At 42.4% G+C, this 12015-nt stretch overlaps 1 protein-coding gene across 7 annotated transcripts in view; it reads right to left on the reverse strand.

The window, feature by feature from the left end:
* The window catches only part of LOC111871655 (tripartite motif-containing protein 45), a 73851-nt gene that overhangs the window by 27447 nt on the left and 34389 nt on the right, over nucleotides 1-12015 (reverse strand). For 4 of the 7 annotated variants that reach the window (XR_002844077.2, XM_023864895.2, XM_023864894.2 and 1 more), the window contains 2 exons: nucleotides 7196-7347; nucleotides 1224-1534 (listed from right to left, as the gene is read on the reverse strand). Coding sequence is in view for 6 of the 7 variants with exons in the window: in XM_023864894.2 (XP_023720662.1) it covers nucleotides 1224-1534; nucleotides 7196-7347 (463 nt within the window). In the remaining variant the exon portion in view is untranslated. The remainder of the gene's footprint in view (nucleotides 1-1223; nucleotides 1535-7195; nucleotides 7348-12015) is intronic. The other 3 variants (XM_033754329.1, XM_033754328.1, XM_023864893.2) reach the window with 1 other exon arrangement.

A 12015-nucleotide genomic window follows, 5' to 3' on the forward strand; every position in this document is an offset into this window, starting at 1 on the left:
AACCTACTTCGGACTTTTCTCCCATTTGGATCCCCATTATCAGCACTGAAGTCACCAATTCACATAGAAGATCTGTAAGACGTGATATAGGTTTTTATTGATTTCTATTAGGTTCTAAATTAGATAGACGTGATTTACTCCGTTGTTGACGCTAGTTAGACACTATTAGTTTTTTACTAGTTCTCCTTTCTATTCCATGCCGTGGGGTCATGGACCTGGTTATTACTCGTAGTTTGGTTTCGTGACATAAATTTCTACGGCTCTATCTATCCTGGTTCGAAGCTTGTATGTGTTTGGAACAATTTGTTATGTACGTATATTTTTCTTATCAGCTCTCATGGACATAGCCTGGTCTCAGGTGTTCCTAACCTTTGTGTTTTGTGACATCGGTTGTCCAGTGAGCGAGACTAGCTCTTTCTAGGGGGCCCAACAGAATAGGTGTTTTCCCTCACCTGAGGACGGAAACAGATCCAGTTTCCGAAACGTCGTGTTTTTATTTGTTATCTTAAAAACCAGGACGATGAATAAAGTCCGAAAACCCAATATCTCTGTGTACATAAATGCTGTCTTTGGGAATATGATGAATGGGACTATGGGCTGAAAGGCGAAATGTCGATTATGTTGAAACCGGCTACATCAGTTGGACGGATTTCACTGTTGTTCGAAATTCCATAACAAACAATGGTCTACCGATAAACAATAAGATTTTTTTTAAGGTGATGTTGTGATGGGAGGCACGCAGTAGCGTAGTTGGTTGAGGCATTATGCTCTAATCATCCTAGCATTTGACGCAATATAGTCTTGTAAACTGAAAGCGCAGTTAATTAAACCAAAAATACAGTAGCATAAATACTACCGAGTATTTCTTCAGGAATAAGGAGGGAGGAACGAAAAGCTTAAATCACACCATTTATGACTTAGGTTAAGACGGATCCTTACCTCCACTCCATACACCATGGCATGGTGTTTATTAGGACAGGGGTAACTTTTACATATGCTGTAAAAGTTTCCGTCCAACGGCGATTTTCCACACAAAAGTACCGGAGGATCAATCCAAACATGGATATTCATAAATCTGAAGAACTACGACATCTTATCTGCCTTTTCTTTATAAATTGGTTATTGAAATTCTAGTTCAAGAGAGTTTATAATCAGTGAACTGGAGGAAAATATCCAATGATCCTAATTCCATAAGACTCGTAGCCTTGTCAGTTCACGCTTACCGGAATGTCGGTAGAACAGAGGTCGCAGAGCAAGCGGGTGCTTTCCCGGTTGAGAGTCGCGAGGACCATGCGGTGCTGTAACATGTAGTCTGCCGGAAGGGCTGCGATCCCTCCGGGAGGTAATTTGTTCTCAGTCCCACATATGGGACAGGCCAGCAGGTTGAGAGTTTTGTTCCTGGGTGTCCAGCTGTCGGAATCGGAGCGTACCTCACTTTCATATCCTGACCCATCCGAATATCCAGAACCAGTGGAACTGGCACTTCCTCCATTCACTTCAACCTTTGGTCCATTGTGTGCCAACCTCAGTGATGCTGTATCAGATTATGCTATTAAAATTGTGTTATTTATATGCCTACTAACTTATTATCTTGTCATCAAACTGGCTGACTCAAACAAGATAGCAACGGATGCTCTACGCTCATTAACATCATCAATATCACCTCCGCGCCTGGTACAATAGATCCACTAACAGTCGTACACAGCAACGTCTCACCCACCCAAAAAAAAAAATTAAAACAAAATGGCTAAATGGCTAAGGAAAATTGACTTAAATGACATGTAAAATTATCAACGAATTCTAGCCTTTGTTTTGTCTCCACTTCTCTCTAATGTGTAACTTCAGCTCTCGTGTTTGAACAGTTGCTATATGCTGAAGTTGTTCAAAACCGTCAGCGTGCATTCCAGTGAAAGACGCCAGTGCTACTTCCGCCTCATTAATCCTGAAATTAGCTACTATAATTTACGCCGAAACGATGGTAGAACTTCAACACACGACTGATGCGACGAAAACTGAAGTTGCGTGTTATTAGATGATGTTTATTAAGTAATAGAAAAAAAGACGCCTTATGTAGAAGTCTGTCTGTCCGTCGATCCGTGACTTAGTATCAGAACAGAAACTGATAATCAGATTTTGTTAAACTCGACAATGCAGATCTTCGGAAATTCCGATTTCAGCCATATTAATCCAAATTGAAGTATGTTCTATACATTGTCACAAATGGACTCTTTCTTGTGTACGACATCAATCAACCGTTTTTATTTCTAGCCCCATTGACACAATACAATCCGTACTCTACGTAAGGTCATAGCTGAACCGTTTTATATAGGTCCGTGCCATAAATATTTTATCCAATATTTGTTAAGTTCAATATAAGGGCTTTGATCATACTGCTAATGGTCATTTTGATTTCTAGTCGTACTGATCGATTACGAAGCATACTTTTTTTCCTTTCATTGGCGCTACAGCCCTCGTTTGGGCCTAGGCCTACCTCCATGAAACTCTCCGTTTCACTTTGGTTTACTAGATCTTAGACACAGGGTAGGACTTCTTGGGCGGGTGATCAGCTCGTCGCAAGGTCTCTACCTGTACAAAAACACAGAAAAACGCACACACATAAACTAAACATCCATACCCTGAGTGGGATTCGAACCCAAGATCCCGGTTTCCAAGCGAGCGAAGACAATACATGCCATAGACCGCTAGGCTACAGTGCCCGGTGAAGCATACTTTACGTAACTGAATAATCATTTCATAAACCATTTCACCACAGCTTTTGCTGTAATTAGACACTGCGCTGAGGTCATTGGACTGTTTTCAGTTGACCTAATCCTTCCAGCCGCAATGTGGCCCTGGGGTCGCCTCAGCCTCCAACAGAAATGAGTACCAGGAATTAATTAAATAGTTTTCCTGGGGAGTAAAGCGCGGCCGGCGCGTAAGGCTGACAACCTTACCACCATCTTTGAGCCGATTGTCTAGATAATGTGGGACCCTCAACGTCTCACAACCCTATGGGCCTTCATGACCTGCTACAGGGATAGCTTTACTTTTTTTTACGTTTGCGTTATTATGCTGTTGAATCATGAAATTTTCTCGTGTTATCTCGTTTTTGTATGGTGTTTCTGCTGAAATTCCATTTAGAAACTGACAGCAGGTAAGTTTAATAACTTGCAAAGTATACTGTTGGGTAAATTTGTGAATTAGGCCACTTTATTTAGTACATTGCTACCTATCTTGCAACAAACAGACTGACTCAAGCAAGTGAACAAATCAAGGAACCAGCTCCCTGACAACACAAACCGAAAATTTGTTATGTGATACCGAAGCTCGCCACTAGACACAATAGGTACAGATTCAATCCATTCGACATCTTCACAACTTCTTTACCTAATAACCATTTTAATAATATCCTCTCTTCTCCTTCGCCTTCCTAACCGTCGTTTCTTGAGATGTTCCTCAACGAAATGCATTTGCATTTTCTCGTCTTTTCTGCACACGTCAGACCCATATGACCAGCTCACTGCAATCTCCTAGCCTAGCAACAGATCTACTAGGTTAGCTGCATAACTCATGATGTTCCCCGTTATGTACGGTTCTATTTACAATGAAATCGTTCAGTATATATAAATATGCACAAGTCAAGGAGAATTAGATGAGCAAGGCATGTAGTACGAATGAGGGAGAAGAGGAATGCATGTAAGATATTGGTGGGAAAGTCAGAAAGAAAGAGATCACTAGGAAGACCAAGACATAGGTGGGTGGATAATATTAAAATGGATATTAGAGAGATAGGATGGGGTGGTATGGACTGGATTGATCTGGCGCAGGATAGGGAACAGTGGAGAGAACTTTGAGCACGGTAATGAATCTTCGCGTTCCATCAAATTTTCGGAAAATTTTGAGTAACTGTGTGACTAAGGCCGCGCCATAGCTCAAGCGGTTAGTCGCTTCCCACCGCGGCGGCCTGGGTTCGATCCCGAGTCTGGTAAAGTGGGATTTGTGGTGGACAAAGTGGCACTGGGGCAAGTTTTCTCCGAGTACTTCGGTTTCCCCTGCCATTCTTCATTCCACCAGTTGCTCCACAATCACCCTCACCTATCATCTGGGGCTGGTACAATAGGCCAGAAGTGGCCGCAGTACAAGGGACTTAGTCCCACCCCACTAGCAATAAAAAAATCTGGTGACTTGCGACTTCTCAAGAAGGGCTCAGCTCCATGAAGTTAGTTAGTTAGTTAGTTAGTTATATGTATTTTTCACATTCTACTGCTATAGCTGTAGTGTTCTGAACTTCGTCCTTCCTTTGTCGAGGAATTACCTGAATTCATATCCCAGCTTAAAATTAAAATTTTAATTGTTTATACAATATAAGCTTTTGGAACGTTTGACTCATCCGGTGAAGTATACTCGTACTAGTATATTAGGAAACCTGCGCTAAGAACGTATATGAGACCGTACAAATGAAATACTGCAATAAGAAAAACGCAGATCGATATTAAGAGTGCGCTGGTTTGACTTATGCAGTTTCAAAAACATGCTTCCGCGACCAAATGCAGACATCTCTAAGGTTTCGTTCTAACTTCAGGGCTTCTTCAACCTCTCGTCGGTAATTTATCTTCATTCCAGAAGTAAAGAATAACATACAGAACTGTTAATCAGTAATTTAAATTAGTTAACTGTAACTTGAAACTTGACTGACATCTTTCCATCTGAAGATGTGATATTAAAGTCAACCGTACCCAGTTTCTGAACTTTCTCCGTCGTCTAACATTCTAACACAACACAGTGCTTAGGAAACTGGATCTCTTTCCGTCCTCAGGTGGAAGGGTGCGGAGGCAATAATTCGTTGGGTCCGTTACAACTAATCTCAAACACTGGATAGAATTAGTATAAATTCAAAGTTTAGACACTCTCTCCAGCTTTGATGTTGCTAGTCTTTTCACTACAATAGTGAATGAAATCGTACAAGTCATCAGGAACCGAACGGTCCCACTGACAGATCGAAGCCATCGTGACACTGTTAGATGTATGTTTGAGTACCACGTGAGTGATGGGTTCTTCTTGTAGAAAGATTACATAGTTATGGGAAGCTTTCTGTTCCCGGTCATTAGTAAGATCTTCAGGGAGCATTCTGCGAAATGGCTGTTGACACGACGCTACGCAATCCGCCACTACAGCTCCGATACGCAGACAATATATCAGTGGTCTGGCCACGTGGTCCAGAGAAGTCACAGAATTTCTTCAACACCTCAGTAATCTAAGAAATTCAACTCAGTTTATCATGCAAATAGAATCAGACAGTGCGAATCCTTTTCTGAATGTGACCACTAAGGTTTACCGAAAACCTACCCACACTGATCATTACACTAACTTTGAATGTACATATCATCCATGACATGTTAAAAAGGAATTATTCAGAGACTAGTGCAGCTTCGACCTTATGCCAAGAGAGACAAGATCTGTTCACTGGAATTGACAACTTGATATGCGATCTTAAGCTCAGTGGGTACCCGGAACGTTCCACTGACTCAAGTTTTAATTCCAGAAGAAGAAGTCACAGGGAAAGACAGAAAAATTCACTTGATTCTGTGAGTATCCTATATGTGAAAGATATTTCTGGGAAATTTAGAGGTGTCGGAAGTCGTTATATTAGGACAGCCTTCAAAACAAAACAATCGTAGGGGTTCGCTTTTGAGAACTAGACCGGAAATATATCCGCAACGGGGGGACAAAGTTGCTCGCGTCCGTGACATTCTTTAAGGCACCCGTGTCCCCTGGATAGTGCAAAATGAGCAACAAACCTGGCAAGGCTTCCCAAAAGAAAAGTGCAAACTTCTTCAAGATGCAACAAAGCAAGAACTTGAGTGTTTTCTATTGGGAAGCAAGAAACAAAATGGGTTAAATGATCCCAAATGCAGCCATTGGAAACCAACCAACCATATATCCGCAACAGACAACACAGTGTGTCTACAACATTCGCTGTGAATGTAACAGAAGCTGCGTTGGTGAAACAGCCAGACCACTAGCCGTGCGGCTCCGGGAAGGCGGGCACGATCTCGAAGGTCTTCTAGACAAATCTGAATTGGCTCAAAACGTTGGATTTGAGGTTCTCACAGCGGCCACTAAGAACAGTTGTAAGTAAGTGAGTAAAGGTATCCCTGTAACCGGCCGTGGAGGCCCATGGGGTTGTGAGATATTGAGGTTCCCACATTTTCTAGACAATCGGCTCACAGATGGCGGCAAGGTTGTCAGCCATACGCGCCGGCCGCCCTTTACCCCCTAGAACATTCCAAGAATGGTAGCTTGTTGAATATAACGGCAATAATCGGTGAAAGTCAACAAGACTTTCGGAAGAACATATCACCTCCGTCTTCAGATTAAAGTCTCCTCAGCCCCAGGCAGGGCTTGACAACAAGATGGACTGATCGATCGTCAATCATAACATGGCTTTGACTTAGGTTGTCCAGCGGCCGAGTTTAGCTTTATTTAACGGGCACAAGTGAGTAGGGGCCTCCCACTCTTTCACATGAGGATGGAGATAGATCCAGTCTCTGAAACTGGGATACTGGGATATTAGACGGTGGAAAAACTTCAGAAACTGAGTAATTAAGAATAATAAAAGAAGTTATAAATATACATGCATACAGACATAGTTATATACAAGTACACCTCCGAAACAAAACTTCATATTCGTAACTACAATAGTGCGTTAGTTAATGCCATAATATCGACAGAAAAGTACATATTTTGCGTCGGGACAATGATGTGTTGCGTGCTGCAAATACAACATTAACAAGATATGCATTTTTATCTCGCAGGGAGAATTTCAAGACTTTTCTATTAAGGGTCGCTAGTATCACCTCCACCTAGGGCTGTGTCACAGCTCAGGCTGTTAGTCACCGGCTTCCCACACCGGCGGCCAGGGTTCTAGTCCAGGTCAGAGTATGTGGGATTTATGGTGGACAAAGTGGCACTGGGGCAGGTTTTCTCCGGTTTTCCCTACCAATCTTCATTCCACCAATTGCTCCACAAACATCATCTGTCATCTGGGGCTGGTACAATAGGCCCAACAATGGCAGCAGTACCAAGTGGATTCAGTTTCACACCATGGGATAAAAGAAATCACCTCCACACTTCGCCATATTGCTATTAGTTGTAATAGGATTTTGTAGGGTAAGACGGCAACTTGATCACTCACCTAGCTCGATATTGCTGTCACATGGCGACTGTAGCTGGTGCAGACAGGCGGTGCAGAACGAGTGCAGACACGGTAGCACTTTGGGCTCTGTAAACTGGCGCTGGCACAAGGGACACAGGAACTGCTGATCTCCGCTTCCGGCGGGCATCCTGCTGTACAGAGACAACACGCGATATCCTATTGTCTCCTTCTGGTGAGGACAGCTGGGGAGGTTCTATTCACGAATCTGAACTTTTTATTTTTTCGTGAAGAATACCTGAACGTCCACCCCAACATGCTGGTGGCTGATGTTGCATATAAATGTAAAATATCTTTCTAGTGCATCTACATGTAAAGTACGATGCTGTATCAGCTTTTGGCGACATGCTACGTCGAATGCCACGCTGCAGATAATTACGAACAATAAATAGAAAGATGTGCAGGGGAAAGAAGCGATGGCTAATTTAAGGGTATTTAAGTTACTATCCCTGACTGTACTGAGAAAAACGTGAAGCAACATAGTCAGGACAGCCGTACTTCCAGGAGACACTGAAACCAAGAAAAATGCAGAAATGTTAGCGTTAAGTGAACATAATGTGGACTACGCTTATGTCCTGGAATTCTACACGAACCCGAATAAAAAATTATTATTATTATAACAATGGAGAGAGTTCTTTAATTCGTTTAGTACTAATGATTGAAGTCTGTTTCCGCCTTCAATATAAAGCGCTAACTCTATGGAACAGAGCCTTTGAGAAACTGATAGTCATTCAGCTAGTCAAGAATTTACGGTATTTTACGGAACCAGAAGGTTCATTTCCGTCATAAAAAGAGCTAGACACTGGGCTCTGTCCTGAGCTTCATGGCTGCAGACCACATTGCTACATCATATTTCTTAAAAACCCATTTAGTGCTCTGTCCCAGTCTACGGCTAGGGCATTTCTTCCATTAATTTTTCCTTAAAACAGTTTTGTAATATTTCTTATTTCCCTCACGTCGGCTATTTTACCAACCGTCTCATCTTCATTGAATTGATCACAACAATCATATTTAATAAAAATAATTACAAATCACGAAGCGCCTTTGTAGTAGTACTCAGGTTTATTTCTCTGAGATAGTGAAGACTCTGCAGTCTAGCGTTCTGTTTCTTTTGGGGTCTTCCTTATAAAGCCCGTATGGTCACCCCTCAGCTTCAGTTTAGTAAGCAACTGCATACCCCTACATACATATATGAAGGTACATCAATCTCTGTAACAGGCCATGAAGGCCTATAGGGTTGTGAGACGTCGAGGCTCCTACATTTTCTCTAGACAGTCGGCTCACAGTTGGCAGTGAGGTTGTCAGCCTTAAGGGCAGGCCGCCCTTTACCCCACAGGAAGATTCCTGGTACTCATTTCTATCATAAGACGAGTCGAACCCATGGCCATAGTGCGGATGGAAGGATTAGGTCAATTGAAAAATTTAATGGTCTCATCGGGAATCGAACCCGTGAACTTCCGCTTGTAGCATAGCACCTCAACCATCTACTCCACCGCGTGCCCCCCAAACCCACACACACAAACAAACGCCTATATATGGTAAACAGAGAAGCAAAACGGCAGCACCTTAAAAAACATGGCATGCACTCTGACTTGCAAAGGGGAAAGCACCCCGATTCTAAAGGGAATGCTGGTCGTGAGCTCAACAGTGAAGTTTCCTTTACTGCCGATGGTTCAAGGGGAATGCAACATCCCGCCCCGGTGTACACAGACGATCAGTTATAATTGTTAATTCATTTATCTTGAAATGTAACCTGACTTCCAGCTACATACATAGGTAAAGTATATATATTTAATCGGAATGTTTCCCAGAATTTCGACAGTCTACTTGTTTTAATCGGAGAGTTTCATGGAGGTAGGCCTAGGCCCACTGGGGCTGTAGCGCCAATGGAAAAAAAAAACTTGTTTTAATATATGGTCACGAGTATTGGGTGTACGCGTGACGAAAATAATGTGTTCTAGTTCGGATGACTGGATTTATTGGCACATCGGTTACAAGTTTTCTTAATCACACTTATTACAGCGCTATCGCTGATTTACACACTTTCCAGTTCACCGTTGCACACGCACTAGGATTCTCAGTTTTCACTAGTCGTTTCCTGGCAACGTATCTCAACACAGAAACTATCACTTCATGTCACTACGAAGTCTTCTTGCCATTTCTTGTTCAGTCACCCTGGAACCTTGGAACTCAATACAAATTCTTCTGGACTCTTAAGTACAATACAATGCATTGCACTCTGCGCCAATCAAAGTCAAAGTCAAAGTTACTTTACGACTGGCGGTTTACCGCCAATCAGTTCGTCTTTGCTTCAGCCCCTTGAGGCCAACGACCAGAGATTTTTTCCAGCCTAACTCTTGAGGTAATAGTCATTATGTAACATCCTCTCTGACGAGATGATGGGTTTGCTTCTTATGAATAAACTTGGCCTTTCGTCAAGTGTATATTTCGCACATATAACATGGTTTTGAAAATTCTTCCTTCTAACTACACACCAGTCCTCTGTCAGTACAGGCTCTACAGAGCCTAACCTAATCTAAGCCACAACAGGTCTTCGTTATACAACGGACAACACAGAAAACACAAGTCACGCGATTTCTAGCCAGCGAGTTCATTTGCGCGCTGACTCTTGCCTAGCAACGAGCTATAATATTCGCCCACTGAGACATATCTTCCATTGTTGCACGTTTGAACGTTTTTATCGAGCCGTTACCTAGAAAAGCTTTGAGAAAATCCGTTACAATATATTGGTGCTGAAAATAAAACCAAGCTTCCTCCCATCATCTGTACTACATGAATGCACACCGTAAGCCTTGAAAAGAGCTGAAGCTCAGCTGTAGTGGCCGGTTACACCTCATCAATGGCCGCGCCATAGCTCAAGCGGTTAGTCGCTGGCTTCCCACAGCGGCGGCCCGGGTTCGACCCAGGGTCTGGTCAAGTAGGATTTGTGGTCGACAGAGTGGCGCTGGGGCGGGTTTTCTCCGAGTACTTCGGTTTCCCCTGCCAATCTTCATTCCACCAATTGCTCCACAATCACCTTCACCTGTAATTTGGGGCTGGTACAATAGGCCAGAAGTGGACGCAGTACAAGGGACTTAGTCCCACCCCACTAGCAATAAAAAAATAGACTTCATTACGTAATTTTGTACAACATATTCTCACTCCTTTTTGCTTTTATTTTAGGTACAAATATTCTACTCAGCATCCCTGTTTTAAGCGATAGCTCAGTCGGTATAGCGACGGGCTACGAACTGGACAGCAACTCCAGCAGCTGAAAATAATGTTGTGTTGATGGGAATAAATAAATATTGTCTATAGTACAGGAATGGTTTACGCCCACATGAAAACTTTCTATTTTGATGGAAACAGGTAATTTGCGATCAGATGGGCCAACCCGATAAAAATTATGGCAAATGTGTAGAGAATAAGACACCCTAAGTACTATTAATATTTTATTAGAAATTGTAATTATAATTAAATTGCCTTTCGTATTTTGTTTTTTTTTTTTTCATACGTGAGCTAGAATATGACATTATTTTCACTATAAATTTAAATCTGCTCCATGATTTTCCGCTCTCAAAAGACTTGTTATTCTTATGGCTATAAGTAAAGATGTTACAGAGCCAAACGTGTCAGAAGAGTGTCGTCTTGGTAGGGCTTAAAAGAGCTTCTATTTCATCTACAATTTCCAACTGCATCGGTGTACTCTTCGAAAGCAGGGCAGCAATACTTTTGTCTGAGAATGCCAAATTTCTAAATATTTTGTCCTAACGTAATCACGCATGGCCTAATAAACAAGATGAAATATTTTAAAGCACTGACGCATGTATTTCCTACCTCCAGCACAACGATCTGAGACTCCATTGTTAGCAACAAAAGCAGCCGGAGGGCCGCTTCACTTGCACAAGTGCACGTGCTACGCAGCACAAGTTCAACTTTCAGAACCACGAAGAGCACGTATTGTCTGGAGCTTTCTTCACACTTCTGAACGTTCATAATTTACGTTAGTGGATGGATCTACCACCATATTTAATTGAGAATAAATGTGAAGGATGGCCGCGTCATAGCTCAAGCGGTTAGTCGCTGGCTTCCCACCGCGGCAGCCCGGGTTCGATCTCGGGTCTAGTCAAGTGAGATTTGTGGTGGACAAAGTGGCGCTGGGGCGGGTTTTCTCCGAGTACTTCGGTTTCCCCTGCCGATCTTCATTACACCAAATTCTCCATCATCATAATCACCCGGGGCAGGCTACAATAGACCAATCAGTGGCCGCCGTGCCGAGTGGACCCAGTTAGACTCCACCCCCCACTAAGCGAATTTAAAACAAAAAGTGAAGGATCCATTGTTTTTATTTGGCATGTTTTTTCACGACTGTTTCTAAATAATGCGGATAATAGATTGGTGTGAATAATTCTATAGTGTTGTCATCTGTTGGGCACTATTGTGCACATGTAAAATTGGCTCCCATTTTATAATAACCACCAATGCACAACGCCCGATTACATTCAAGACTAAAGAAAGCAATCGTTAGTCGCTCGGGTTTTTCTTAAAACGAACTAGGTACAGACTGCTGAAATGGGTCCATATGTTATAACAAACTGATAAATTCATATATTCCCGCTGACGGATTTTATATTATTTACAGACATAGCAGAGCACAGCGATGGCTTTGTGCGTCTAGAAACGGTTGCCAAGCAAGGTCACAGCGGGGAACTTCATGTCTTAGTGTACCACAAAAACCAAAAGAGAGATGTCTTCAAGTAGATTAGAATTTTACTACCACTAAAAGTTTCTGTGTATTCGAT

The sequence above is a fragment of the Cryptotermes secundus genome, unplaced genomic scaffold (genome assembly GCF_002891405.2).
Source record: "Cryptotermes secundus unplaced genomic scaffold, Csec_1.0 scaffold202, whole genome shotgun sequence".
NCBI classification, from domain to species: domain Eukaryota; kingdom Metazoa; phylum Arthropoda; class Insecta; order Blattodea; family Kalotermitidae; genus Cryptotermes; species Cryptotermes secundus.